At 39.7% G+C, this 15,473-nt stretch overlaps 1 protein-coding gene across 1 annotated transcript in view; it reads left to right on the forward strand.

The window, feature by feature from the left end:
- nkain2 (sodium/potassium transporting ATPase interacting 2) overlaps nucleotides 1–14,587 on the forward strand; it is a 108,953-nt gene extending 94,366 nt beyond the window's left edge. The window contains exons 6-7 of the mRNA XM_005449640.4: nucleotides 5,839–5,920; nucleotides 10,706–14,587. Coding sequence (XP_005449697.1) covers nucleotides 5,839–5,920; nucleotides 10,706–10,715 — 92 coding nt within the window. The 3' untranslated portion in view covers nucleotides 10,716–14,587. The remainder of the gene's footprint in view (nucleotides 1–5,838; nucleotides 5,921–10,705) is intronic.
- The last annotated feature ends 886 nt before the right edge of the window (nucleotides 14,588–15,473 follow it).

Consider the following 15,473-nt stretch of genomic DNA (forward strand, 5'->3'; position numbering starts at 1 on the left):
ATACTGGGTAAAGTTGCTTTGAAGGGTCAGGCTTCTAAAATAAATTCAGTCTGTCGCCCTCTCACTACACTCCCCCTGTCCATCGTGTTTATTCTCTTAATAAAAAATGCAGAAGGTTTGAATGGAGCCATTGTCTCGTTGAGGGTCGTCACCACTACTTTCCCGACACAAATTCACAGTGAAACTTGTAGCCCACAGACTTAACAGCCGGGCTCATTCATTTACAGGAACATGCAGAGAAAGAGACGTGAGAGAACGTGCGGAGGATGAAGATAGCTGAGCACATTTCTGCTAGATCAAAGTTGCTTTTCATTCATACTGCAGGTCTCTCCCTCATGCTTCCCACTTTCAACCACCATCACCAAGCAACAGTCATGGAGGGAAAAATGTGTGGAGAGAAAGGGAACTAAAAGATCTTCATCAGTCAATTCAAAAAGCATTTGTCTTTATTGAGGCTTTTATCAATACATCAATTCATTAATACACCCATGCTGATTTGGAATTGGGCTCCTTTTCCAGAGGTGACACTGACTTCTATTTAGTAAGCGTTTTATGTAAGATGTGAGTCTGAAGTAGTTGTCTTAATGTGTGGTGCAGAAGATGAAAATGAGGCACATCAACATGTTAATTCAGTTTTTGTTGCTTTTAAAATGCAGTGTGCATCCTTGTGCATTAACTTGAATGAGCCCATTTACCTGAGGCCATCAGTTAAGTTATTCTGTTAAAGTAGACGCAGCCGTTTTTCCCAAAGATCAATACCGTGGCATGTCTTATTCAACAGTGAACCATGGAGGCTGTTTGTTAACGCATAAATATTGATAGGTAATAAATGCAGACTAGATCAGTGGAAATAGTTTGAAGCCTCGAGAGTAGACACATTTTTCTGCTTTCCTTCCTGCTCTGAGCAGATTGGGAGTTGAGATTGAAGGGGGCAAATTTATCCCGTCTGTTATAAAAGTGTGGGTCAGTACTGGGACAGGATGACCTCTATTTTAAGCGCGGTCACAGTGAAAAGTGAAATCATCATAGTGTAAAAGTTAAAGAACAGCTGAGAGTAATGTAATGTTACATTTATGACACTTTAAAGGAAAATAATTGAGTTTTAGGGGTTGTTTTTGAGAGGAGGGTTTTTTTAACACTGCATTTTAATGAGCTCAGTGATGACAGTAAACCTAAAATGCCACTTTGCCTTCGCCTCCATGTCTAAATAATTGATGTGCAACATTTAGTATTTGCCCTTTTGTTAACTGCATTTTGGCCGTTGGCTTTCGATACTGCACATTCCTCCTGATGCTGCACCCCAAGAGAGAGTTTGACAGAGCTAAGCAGCAGACGTTGATGAGAGGAATGTGTTGCGATCACTGTGCTTAGTGGTGTGAAATGTTGCCAAAAACAAACATTCTTACTTTTAAGGTAACAAATCCAGTCCCTGGAAAAAGTTTAAATAACATTTACTCATCCATGAGCCACGTAGTCCTGTATGAGCACATGTTTCTGTCAAAGTGCAGCAGTTTTATTTTTTCACATTTTAGTGCCTGTTCTTACTTTTCATTGGTTTGAGTTGATAGGGCTCAGCTAAAAGATGTCAGAGTTCACAGTATTTTCATGCACTAACAGAGACATTAGAAGAGCGAGAGAGAGATGTCACCGAGAGACTCTTGAATAGAAATCTGAGAAAATTCTGTAGTGGCAAGGATGGTAATTATCCCACCCTTACCTCAAAAGAGCAACAGTCAAATCAGGAAACCTGGGAGCCAGTTGTGTTGTTGTCATAAATGTTCACAGTAGTTTCTGCTATGTTTTGGCAGGCTTATGTACTCTGTCTACATGGCATTAGCCAATAATGGTTGGAGGCAAGCCTCCTAACAGCCTACTGCCTCCTAACAGCCTACAACATCTACAAAATGGCAGTAATTTATAGGATGGTGGAAAGTTTAAGACAAAACGCTGTTTGAGATACAAAAACAAAGATTGCTTTCACTTTAATTGATGTCTCTTTTGAGGTTTCACAGGCCAAGCACTGCTTGCCTTGCTTGCCCTTGCAGAACGGCAATGATCTATACATTGTAGACATGCAGGATCTCTTCCCATTTATCTAAACAGGATGTTCAGAATAACTGTCTAGAGGTAATAGCAAGAAGGCTGATAAGTGGGAGGACTTTTTTGGACAATTATTTGATGTTAACAAGACAAAGTCCCTAAATAGATAAACATGAGACATAAAAACTGCATGGATAGAATCAAAAGACAAACCTATTAAAAGTTCTTACAAAGTTTGGTGTCTTTGCCCCAAAATACGTTTTTTCTGAGCTTCCCCTGCTGATTACACATGTACTACCCGAACATCATTATAATTTCATTTACAGTTGAGAGCCTCTCACCACATCAGTGCTCAGGAATGAAGACCATTCTAAATAATGTCACAGTAACCTAAGACAGATATATGTCTATAACTTTACTATGGTAAGGAATAATATCTTCTACCAAACTGTTGAAACTGTCATGAACCATTATAAATGATTCTGAGCTGCATGGTGATGGCAATTGCATCATTGAATTTTTTTTATATTATCTAGCTGTTGATTGGCCTTTTGGTAGCAAAGACAGGAAATCTGTGGGTAACAGAATAGTCCGATATATATTTCTAGACAGGATTCATTGAGTGCCATATTTCCTCTCCTATAATGGCTCTGTTGGCATTAACAGCATAATGAAAAAAACTCATCAATCAACACATGATGAGTGTAGTGGGGCCCTTTTCATTACTTATTTATTCATGAACATTTCACAGTAGATAGAAAAGCTATAATTTGAAACCATGTTGTGAGGGGCTTTAACAAATCTGGGCAAATTTCACCTCCACATATTAACAGCTGACCCATACATTCATCCATTTTCTAAATCAATTATGATATTAAAGGTGATGGGAGCTGGAGCCTATTATAGTGTACACTGGGAAGGAGGCACAAGGTAGACTCTGGTCAGGTTGCTAGTCTATGAAATTGTTAATGCATGTTGACAAACACATTCGCACTCACATTCACACCAACAGGCAATTTAGAGCTTTCAGTCTATCGAAATTGCATGTCTTTGGACTGTGGGAGGAAACCAGGGCACAGAGGAAATTCCTGCAGACATTAGGAAAACCTTCAAACTGCACACAGATGAGAGATAATAAACTGCATGGAAGATTTTAATACTTCTCAAGGGGAAAAATGCTATCAGAAAGAATCAGGATTCAAATTAAAGTCTCAGGCCTCTGTTAAAGTAGGGATAGGCAACATGTTTTGACAACCATAAAAACCTTTCAGGATATTGTAATTCAAGCTCTGATTGACTAAAAAAAAAGACACACAAGTCCTTGGGGGTACATCGTGGTGAAACAATAATTATATGACTTTTAACTGGAAAAGCTGGGTTTGAACTCAAGATAAAGCATGGATAAATCCATCAGATTTAATATATAAAAAACAATGATAGTGATGCTAAGCAGTGAGTCCCAAAGTTTGGCTGTGGAAAGTGGTACACAATGATGCATCCTGGGTGAATAAACAATCAGGAGCTTGGTGGAAATGCGCCTTGGGTGAAGAAGTGAATACTCACTAAGGACCAATAAAGATTTGAGTTGCTGAGAAAGCTCATTACCTTGATAATTATTCTGTGCATGCCTGAGCATATGTGTGTGTGTGTGTGCGCGCGCGCGCATGTGTATTAATCAAGATAGTAAGTGTTATCTGTCTCAGAGCTACTCAAATGTGTCAGACAGATTTTTATCAAACGCATTCGTACACACAAACGACGCAGTTATGAATGAACACTTTAACATAGCAATAGTAACTTCTTATTTTAACAGTCATCATAGAAATGTTTGACCAGTAATAAATGTAAAGACATGTAAAGTTTTGCAACATTTCTTTTACAATTCTTGAGAGAGTTGCTGATGTGCTTACACTCTTACTGGACACTCTTGAGCCTTATGAATAACAAATCTGAATTTTTAAATTGGGAAGCTACAGCTTGACAGGCAGCATGCTGACAAGCTCAGCGGCTCCATTTTCTCTTGTGTTCAAAGGGTCGAGCATGGCAGAAACTCTGCTGAGGCTATTTGACTGCAGCATGAATCAGCAGGAAACCCTTACGGTTTACACCAGGCCATTCCTCCACAAAAGGATCCACACAAAGAAGGAAAGCTTCATGCACCAACAGAGGCTCTGCATTGTCTTTCTGAACAGTCACAATCAGCTGAATGACCACCAGAAAGTGTTCCATCTGCTTTTCTGTTGCGTGTTAGGCTGACATTCAAATTTCACATGCAAGCAATGTGAAAAAATCAAGGACAACTTTTCTTACAATTAATTTTGCAAGATTAAGATTTTAAGTGAAATAAACAATCAAGAAAAGTATGTCATGCCAAATTCCTATAATACTAAATAGCTTTTAATAGTAATTAAATAGTATTCCTCTCTGCTCTCTTGTCTTTCTCCTCACGTCCAGCGGGTCACAAGGAAAATAAAGATGTAAAACTAAATACCAACAAAGTTTTGGAGGGTTACTGAAGTTAGTTTAGCTGACCAAAAATTATTGGCTAGCTACAGAGCTAGGAAATATTAAAACCACTGAGCCCCATCCAATACTTTGTTTCCACCACTGAAAAAAAAGTCACAATTTCAAGTTACTGTTAGATTATCTTGAAATTTTGAGTTACAGGCTTCCATACAATACAGGTGCGAATTGATACAGAAATTATATTTATTATTTCAGAACTAAACCAGTGATTACCTATTGAGGCTAAAACTAGCTGTGAGTTAGCATAGCAATATCTTTAAAACAGGAGAAATATTTCTCAAACAAAATCATCTACAGTTTAGTGAGTTCAATTTTAGTAACACATTATCTCTTTTTTATTTGATTTAAAAAAATATATAATATTTTTAGTGATTAAAGGATGGCTAACTGTACATAATCAAAGAATCTAAGTTGCTAAAAAAACACAAACTGCCCTTTTTACATTTTTTAATATGGATTAACTAAACGAGATAACATGTTGATTATCTATCTGATAATTGCAGAGCTAAGCTTATTGGGTTGCATCAATCTTCTCATCTAATGCACGATGCAATACGTACATGCAATGTATGTATGTTATCATCTTAGTAACAGACATATAAAAGCTATCTGCCATAATGAGGGCTTGTTTTGGGAATAAAAACGCCTGACTATATGTGGTACTTGCTGTAAGATGTTATTTAGACTTGTTTTCTGCAGGTTTGAGGTAAATTCACAGCTACGTTTGGTCTATGCAGTGACAGCCAAAACTCTGCATTGTACTTGAAGTTATGAAATCTCACAGAATAAATAGGAATGTATGCTGCTGATCAAGGCAGGGAAGTATCCTTTTATGAGCTCTGCAACATCAAAGTAAAAGAAATATCATGGCTCCCTCTCTTCAAAAGTCCAGGCTTTCTGCCTCTGTGTGAGGAAAGCAACCACCTGCTGGCAGCTCCTCAGCTCAGGAATCTGTGGAGCTATCCTAGATAATTTAGGAGTTAAGCGTATTCTCAAGGCATAAATATATATTGCTGCATAAGTCTTAGTCTTGCACCTAAAAATAGATAGGAAATTTGCATTGCAGAATTTTCACTTGAAGCAGTTTCATGCCCACAATCCTGATTAGCAGGAATAGAAGCAACAGAGATGGTGGTTCTGGTTCAAAATGTACTGCTCAGACCTCTGTAGGTGGAGTAGGTTTAAAGGCATGAATCATCTGTTGTGGGATGTTCCCACTTGATAACCACGATGACATACGCTTTCTCTAATTGCTGTTGTTTCATTGTTCAGTTGATTTTATAGGAGGATTCGACTCGTATGGCTACCAGGGACCTCAGAAGACCTCCCATCTTCAACTACAACCCATGTACATGTAAGTATGAGGACACTCTGTCTCTTTTGCAGATACCTGGCTAAAATGCTTTGAGGATAGTTTTATCATATGTTGTACCAACAACATCAGTGCCATGGTCATTCCTCACGTTTTTAAACCCCGATAAGCTCTCACCCTCTAAAATTCAACCCCAACAGTCTGTTTAGGGACTCATTTTCATCTGGGTTTGATATCATGCATTCTGCAGAGGTGGATATAGGCCCGTTCTTGCTCTATCAGCATAAGGGCTTACCATTCACCAGCTCAAGGTCTCATCAGTTATCACCGTTGTGGTGCTTTTATCACTCCCCTCACAAATAAAGGTGAGCCATGTAATGAAAACCACTACACCCTTGATTATTTTTGTGGAAGCTGTTTTTGATAATTAGCTCTTAACCATCTTTTCCACTCTGACTGGAACGAGCACCTACCAGAGTATTATTTTTGTCTCATGAAGTGGCCTTTGTTGTTGTTGCAAGGTTTTTCTTTTGCGTATTTGCAGGATAGATCCTAGTTTATATGGTAATTTCCCTAGACTCAAACTGTGGATTGCAGTTTCATCAAAATCCTCGGCTGTTCTTAGGCGGCAAAGCCAATAGGAGATCATGAGACGAGTCCAGGCTCAGACAACCGTGCATCAATCTCACTGTCTCGGTTTGTTGTGGGGAAGGCGCCGAGCGAATGCAAGAAAGAGGTCCACCAGTGTAACAAACAGCAAGGAAAAGTAATGGTGATTCCACTGATGTGCAGCGGGCAGGTTATCAATAACAGTTTTTATTAGAAAAGAGCCGGAGCAAATTAGAGAGAGAGAGATACAGATGGGCAGCGAGAGGGGGGGGAGAGAGAGAGGGGTCAAGATGGGTGAGAGGCTAGTAGATGAAGAGAAAGAAAAAGAGAGAGGAGTGGCTAAACAGAGAAACACAGAGTGATGGATGAAACATAGGACTAAACAAAGAAGAAAGGCAATAAAGGACCATTCTGTAGTTTTATATCTCCCCTGTGGAACCCATAACACAGGTCATAAATCATCAACACCCCCCTCCACACACACACACACACACACACACACACACACACCCAAGATAATTGCTGGAAACACAAACACACATAAACATACACACAAGAGCTGAAGCATGAGTACACACAGACGCATACGCACAAACATCCAGACACTAGTTGTGCTCGTACACATATGGACACACAAACGTACTTTACAGTATATGCACACATACTGACACAAACATCATCAATATGCTATCATTGTTCTCCAGCTGTTGTCCCTTCAGTTTGGTGTTTATTGGCTCTGGCCAGAGGGACCAATAAAAAAGCATCAGCTGTACCATCCTAAAGGAAAAACACACACACACACCTACACACACACGCACAACAGTCACCCCTCCAGCCTTCTGTAGAAATGTCTTTCTTTTTACAAAGAAAAAAAATGACTTTGTTTGTTTTATGATAGAAAAAAATATACAGAGCTGAAACTCTTGGAGTGAATTTATTATAGGTTTTATTTATTCCTCAACTTTTTTTGTCTCACGCTAATTAGGGGGGGAAATTGATAAGAATTTAGCAATTCCGATTCCGTTATCAATAACACTTATCTATTTGATTCCTTATAGATTCTCTTATCGATTTTCAGTGGGTTCTCATTGGCTGTGCCATTGCTAAGCAGCATATCAAAGACATTACATTCGTGCAAATTGATTGAAGTGCTATGTGGTCAAATGTTTGTGCATGCTGGAGGTATTGCAGTACGATACTTAATAACTTCTAGAAGAAAATAATTTGTTACATTGCTTTTATTTCACTCTGTAAAATGACCTGAAACACATTGTATCAAAGTCTCTTTAGGCTACAGCCCCATACATCAACACAAACCCCTATCCTAATGAGAACACACATACGATCTTTCTATTAGTATTTGGGCATGAACAGAAACTGACAGCACAAAGCAAAAATGAAAACCAGCACAAAGATATTTTGATAGGTCTGACTGTTCATCATGTTGAAGTTCAGGGTCTGGCAGCTGAGCTGGGGTTAGTATTCACTTGTTAGCTTTAACATCATTCTGGGTTCTTGGCTAGCTTAATGTTAGTATGGTCTCTGCACAGGTGCTTGCAAAGAGGCAAAGTTGCCTTAGCAGTGTAATGAGTCTTCTTTCTGTTCTCGATGCAGTTTGCACTTTGCCATCATGCTCTCATCCGTTTGTGTAATAGAAATAAAAGTAGTGTCCATATCACGCTGCAGACTTTGTGACTAATTTCCTCCTCAAGCACACGAACTGAAATCAGCTGATTGTAGCACGAGCACAAGTGAAACCAATAAGCTGAATCGAGGCAAGCAGCCTAACAATTGGGAACCAGTTCTTTACAAGAACCGGTTCTTGATTCCCATTTCTAACGCAGTTGACCTCGATTGCATTGTGGCATAGTTTTGAAGGCTGTATCACCAAGAATCATATGATTTCAAAGTGCTTTATTTTGGCAGCGTTCACTTGTAATATTTAAAACATGTTGTGTTAGACAGAGGGGATTCAAGTTTTATGTGGTTGCTGGTAGGTAGCATAAGACCAGCAGTGGCTGCAGTGAGTACAGTGCACTGTATTGCCAAAAGTATTTGGGTTGAGGTCAGGACTCTGTGCAGGCCAGTCAAGTTCTTCCACACCAAACTCAAGCTCATCCATATCTTTATGGACCTTGCTTTGCACGAACAGGAAGGGGTCGTCTCCAAACTGCTCCCACAAAGTTGGGAGAATGAAATTGTCCAAAAGTCTTGGGAGGCTGAAGCATTAAGAGTTTCTTTCACAGGACCTAAGGGGCCGAACCTGACTCATGAACAACAAACACCATTATCACCGCTCCATCAAATTTTACACTTGGCACAATGCAATCAGACAAGCACTGTTGTCCTGGCAACTGCCAAACCCAGACTCATCATGGGATTGCCAGACAGAGAAGCGTCGACACTCCAGAGAACACATCTCTAATGCTCTAGAGTCCAGTGCCGGCATACTTTACACCACTACATCAAACACTTTGTAATATTTGTTATCCTTAGAATGAGAAATTACAAGTCTTGAGCCATCCATCGTTTCTTTATGTTTTGCTAGAAAAATAGGGAAAAGTTGGAGTGATTTACTGAAATGTGTGCAAACATGGGTTTGTACAGTTCTAGCAAGCTTGGTTTAACCTTATTTTTAAACATAGCCTGATTTCTCTCAGGCAAGCCTTGTTGTATTTTTTTTTAAATTAGTCTTCAAGAATAATTCTTGAAGGTGTTGGTTCGCCATCATATACCATCACTGCACAGCGAGAAGGTCCTGAGTTTGAATTCTTCAGCTGTCTAGGGCTGTTCTGTGTGGAGCTTGCATGTTCCTCACAAGTCTGTCCTAGTATGCCAGCTTCCTCTCATAGCCCAAAGACATGCAGAGGATTAGATTAATTGGTTATTCTAAATTGACAGGGTACACATGTCAGTGTGAATGGTTGTCTGTCTCTCTGTGTTAGCCCTGCAATAGACTGGTGACCTGTAAAGGTTGTAAGCTGTAACCTCTCGCCCTAAAAGTGGAAGAAGATGGATGGATGGGTGGATGGATTGAAAACACTGCACAATATGCTAAAATATGCCAAGTTTTCAGCTAAACACTAGAAACTAAAGAAATGGGAACAAATAATGTGTTTTGGTAACAAAGTCCCTCAAGACTGTGGGGTGGCTATAGCTCAGGAGGTAGAGCAGGTCAGGTGCTGATTGGAAGGTTGGTGGTTTGATCCCTGGCTCCCCCAGTTTGCATGCTAAATATCCTTGGACAAGATACTAACCTCCGATGCGTCCATCGGAGTATGAATGCGTATGAATGATAGTTAGACAGCACTCACCGTGTAGATAATTGTGTATGGAGTGAATGCGGCGTGTTGTATAGAGCGCTTTGAGTACTCCAGGAGAGTAGAAAAACACTATATAAGAACCAGCCCATTTACCAAGATGCAATTTAAAATGGTCTCTTAGCTAAGTTGTCTGTTATGTGTAGATACACCACTGGTTTATCACTTGAGTGAGGGGAGGGTTTTTTTTGTACTTGAATGTTTCACGGGTCAGTGTTAAAGGGCCTAACAGAAGAAAAACACTTCTCTGAAAATGGTCAGGTAAAAGAAATGGGCTGATACGAAGTAGATAAAAAGCAGCCACTGCCCAAAGAAAAACTTTTTTCAGAAAAGTGTGGAGAGCCGTTGCTCAAGAGCACTCTAAAAAAAAGACAAGAATGGATGGTTCAAGACTTTTGCACAGTACTGTAGGTTACACGGCTACCAAATCCTAGTCTTACTCCTACAGTTAGACATCACTGCATTAAAGATGATGTAATGTGATTGCAGTAATGTCAGATGATTGTTTTGGCAACAAAAAGGGGGTGTGGGGTATCACAGAGCCAGCGTACCCTTGAGAGTGTCAGGCTCTCTCTCGAGTGTTATCTTTCCCAAAACACATGGGACAAGTGCTTCTGATGTTCTCATCCAGCAACATTATCATGAGTAAATGACTAAGTCAGGGAGCGTACTGAACACAATGTACTGCTTAGCATTTCAGCATAAACCTCTTAACCTTCAGTGTTCTCATTTTTACTGAAGATTTCTCAGAGCACATGACCGTGTCACATGCACTTTATGTTGTCATGCCTGCACCTTATCGCACCTTAAAAATAACTACTTACCAGTTAGAACAGAAATAAAATTATTGGCTCTGTTTTGGGTTTTCATCTTCTTCTTCTCCTTTTTTCCCCCACAGGTCAAAATAAACCCAGAAGCTACTCCAAGAGTGCTGCCTTACCAACGATTCCTGCTTAAAATCCTGTTTTTATTACTCCCAACTGTCTTTTAATAAACAACAGAGACACAGGCAAGTAGACAGGGAACAGATGACTTTCTGCGATTCAGCTCACAAATCTCCCCCAAACACTTGGTCAGATGGCTTCCCACTAGCCTGTCTCTCTGTCTGTCTGCCGGTTTCAGTGGAGTTCCTGATGAAACATTGGCCTCATGTGGCTCAGTACCGTAACTGCAGGACATTTTTGATTCCTTCCTCAGACCTGGTCAGTAGCCAGTGACTTGCTTCTCCCTTGTGCTGCTGGGCGTCTGCTTTTCGAGGGAAACCGAAGGGATGCAAAGAGGCCACGACTCGCCGGTCACGTGTTCCCACAAGCTTCCAATGAGAACTCGTTCAATTTTCCGCTGTCAAAAAAAACAAAAAACCCATGTTTCAGGAGCGCTGGTTAAGTGTGTTGGTATCTAACAGCTCTTGCGCCTCACCAAAGAGTTCAAAAACCATCCCTGTGCACACGACAGAGCCTGTTTAACCGTCTCTGGAACTTTTTGCTCTTTGTGCCTGACTGATTAACACTCGGAAAAGTCCAGCGAAGAATCTCTGAACATGACTACCGATTAAGGAATGTTAAACACCTTTTTATTTTATTTTATTTTATTTGTTTATTTGTTTTTTGGTGAATTTCAGGATCTGGTTTTCTAACGGTGATGGCCAAGACGGCAGGAGTACACGTTTTACTTTGGCAAAAAAATGTTGAATGTTATCCAACAGCGTTGATTTTACACACCGTCCTCTCATCTGTGCATGCGTACAGGAAGCAGACGCATTCACAGACAGGCGTTAAGTAATGTACATGTGAACGCATGCATGCACACAAACACACACACACAAGCTTATAACAAATCTTAGCACTTCACTTTTTTTTACTGCTAATGTGAATCTTAATGTTTACAATTGAAAGACTGAACACTTGACTGACTGACGCAGCAGGTAGAGATGACCCACACTTCTTAGCTGCAGCATCCCAAAGGTCGGGGTGTTTTCAGCCATACAAGGAAAAAAAAAAACAGCTGTGTCTCTTGCTGTATAAATATTTCGTCTTCCACCCAAGACACATACAGAGAGGGTAACAAAGACAGAAATTGTCACAGGAAAGCAACAGGTTCCCATCCGTCTCAGTCCTTGTGTAGACTACCCCATATCTGTCACGAACAAGCGATTCTCTTTTTCTTAATTAGACTCTTTTTTTTTTTAAAGAAAGAATGGCAAATCACCCTTTTTTGCAATATCCAGCTCTTTTTAATAAGAATTCAAAAGCAGCCAAAATCTTCTACAGGCAACACTTTATAGAAATGACAATCACAGTCAGAGCAGCCTGTCGTGTCGTGATTTGGCATTTTTCTGTCAGTTCAGGGAGCTGGATGTTAGAGAAGGAAACCTTCCCGAAAGATGGTGGTGACCATCACTGGAGAACAGGGAAGCCTTTAAATGATATTCTTTGACACATTATTTGATGTTTCGCCTTTGTGGTGAATGATAAAAGATTGAAAGAAACAAATGGGAAAAGCAAGGTTTGCCGTATCCTTGCACACCCTCGCCAGCAGCCTAATGAGGACAATAAAACCAGAGAAAGACATTTAGCAGTTCTCCTCTTTCACTTCATTACTCCACTTTTAATGCTGAAAGTGCCAACTGTACCATCATATAGACCTCTGTAGACCTTGGTTTCAGAGAGCCGCAGACTGGGACCAATAATAGTAGGTCTCAAGTTTACTTTGCAGGGTTTCCATGAAAGAAAACTGATAAAAGATATCACAAATTAAAATTATATTGGCATTCCAGATAGCCAGCAAGTTTTTTTGTCTCATGTTTTATTTTTATTCAACTGATTCCTTCTGGAAATGTGACTGATGTTGCATTTGTATTGTAATCACTGGACCAAATGTTTTGAGGCCTTCTTCTTTTACTGAGAAACTGTCTTTTTTTCTGGTGGGAAAAACACTGGCTTCTCACAAAATAAGGATGGACAAGGTCAGACTGTTTTCCTCAACAAAATTCGTCTCAAAATCCACCTTCCGCACCCCCTCGGCCAGTATCTTCAGCAGTATATCCGTTTTGTAATGAAACTCCAGAGGTTCCGAATCGCTGCCCTGTGGGGCTCCGCCGACGGTCGCTCCGGAGGACAGAAACAGCATTTTGTGTGTTTGCATGAGGTGTTTCCCAAACTGTTGCATATTTAATCTCATGCTGCGTGTGACTAACTAGCTACTTAAAAATGGGAACTGTTTGGTTGTCGAATGCTCCTCAAAAGCTCCTCCAAGAGTCCTAAATGTGAACTTTGTGGGTTTTTTTCTATAAATAACACAGTCTGAAATGTCTGCTGAGTAAAGGGAGAAAAATAGCTACTACGATGTAAAACTATGAAATGTAACTTTGACCTTCTAGACGTTTTTTATTCACATGTGGCTGTGTTTACTGTTTTTTCTAGTTGACTAATACTGTATGATGTTGTGTATAAGTGGGACTACTATGTTTTACTTCTTCTAACTGTATAGTATATTTGAAATCAGAGAGCGAAAGAGAGGACAAGGCGTGAGAGAGTATTAGTTGCACTATAGGCTGTAATTGTTTAATTAACTGGTCTGTTAGACCTCAAAATTCACTTTCACTTCAACACATAATTAAATTAACTAATATTCATTTATATTTGAACTGTCGATCAAACACGTGCACATGTAGCTTTCTGACAGATTGGTTTGTTTTGCACAGTTCAAATCGGGAAACTGTGAAAATGTTCCATTATTGTGAAGCTTAATTGAAAGAGATGGTCAGTCGCAGCATTATGAAATGACTTTATTTGAACTGAAAGTGGATTTTATTTGTTAATAAATTTGTCTTTGACCACGCTGTGTAATCAGTAATCTAGAAAGTCCTAATTTGGTACATTTAACAAGCGAGAAAGGATTTCAGAAATATAATGTGACCCAAGTATGTGTGTGTGCGCGTCTGTGTGTGTGTGAGACCACATGTGGGACTGTGTACTGCAGTGCATTGTTTTCTATGTCATGGTGAACTATGCAGACTTGAACCCAGAACCTAACAAAAAGACAATAAAAAAAACGCACGCTCTGCTCTAAAGCGCGGCGCCAATTTAAGCTGAAGGAAGAGCTCGATAAAGGTGAAAAAAACAGCAATAACAACAGTAATAATACATTTTTAAAGTAATAAGGAAGACAACAGCTTCACTGTTTGTTATTTATCTTGAGAGCTGTTTGAGCCCATTTAGACTTTGGAACAGTCAATAGAGCTTTTGTGTGATAAAAGAAAAAAAGAATTTGTAGGAGAAGAACTGAGCCAAGCCATTATTGTGTTGATCAGTGTAAATAAACATTCAATCAAGCCAGTGTAAAACTCTTGACACTGCAATAAAAAAGCTACAAGATACTCTGTGTGGTATGAGATACCAGATAGCTGAGTTCTCTTAGATAATTGATTTAGGTGGAAATCTGTGCTTTAATTTAATACAGCATAAATTCTGGAGGGAAATTGGTTTGTTGGAACAGATAATCTTGTGTTAGACGAGCGTTTAGAGAATGCAATAAGACATGATCGTCATATATTTAGCGACTATTTTCACAGTACATCTTTACGTAAATGTGCACTTACTGAAAGTGAGACGTCCAGTCTTTTCTCTGTGGCTCTGGGTTGATTTGTTGAAGTTCACCACTGACTAGAATGTACCATGTATGTACGTTAGCGCCTTCTCTTTATATGATGGGTGTCCCACAGGTGACTGACTGTACATAAACTAGACAGCTGGGATTAAAGTAGAGTGTGGAGAAGGAACGTCTGTACTGTGTCCTCTATTCTTTGATTTCTTTTAGACATTAGCAGGAGCTCAGATTATTAATTGCAGCTATATTATGCATGTAAATGATGGAGTATTTACAGACTGGGCTATTTCTGTGGACTTCAGGGTTTCCTTTCAAGTATACGCTCACACTTTGCTGGTACTCGGTTGGACCCAATTTAGCCTTTTGCACTGCCTTAGTTTGCTGTAGCACAGCTTCAACAAGGTGCTAGAAAGTTTTGCTCCATATTGACATGCAAGCGTCACACAGTTGCTGCAGATTTATCAGCTGCGCATTCATGATGTCAACCTCCCCTTCCATTTTCCTAAGACCTTTGGCATCAAGAAGACATTTTCACCCAGAGAACTTTTGCTTACTTGATAGTTTATCTTTTTCCGACCATTATCTGTAAACCCTAGCGATGCTTATTTAGGAAAACTGCAGCTGATCAGCAGTTTCTGAAATATTCAGTCCACCCTGTCATCAACAACTACGCCTGTTTAACTCCCACATGCAGTCAAAGCTGGGAAGCTGTTGTTCCTGTTCCAAAAAACTACAACAGTCATTTCAACACCAAATCAATGTTAAAGGAAGAAATGACACATCTATCCACTTATATGGAAAAACATTCCTGGAGTGAGCAAGGGCAGTTAATTGTAACGCTGAAGAAATGCTGAAGAATGCAAGTAGTTGAACTATTTTATACCCTGCACACTAGTTACTTTTTGACCTGTTTTGTGTAAAACAGCACACTCCTGATTGGGTTTGAGGCCTTATGTAATAAGCGTGCACTTGTAAAGATTTTTTTTCCTCTCTGAACATTGTTGGCATTCTCCATTAAAACCAATTGGGCACAACCAGAACAAGAAAACTAATTAGTG

The sequence above is a fragment of the Oreochromis niloticus genome, linkage group LG15 (genome assembly GCF_001858045.2).
Source record: "Oreochromis niloticus isolate F11D_XX linkage group LG15, O_niloticus_UMD_NMBU, whole genome shotgun sequence".
NCBI classification, from domain to species: domain Eukaryota; kingdom Metazoa; phylum Chordata; class Actinopteri; order Cichliformes; family Cichlidae; genus Oreochromis; species Oreochromis niloticus.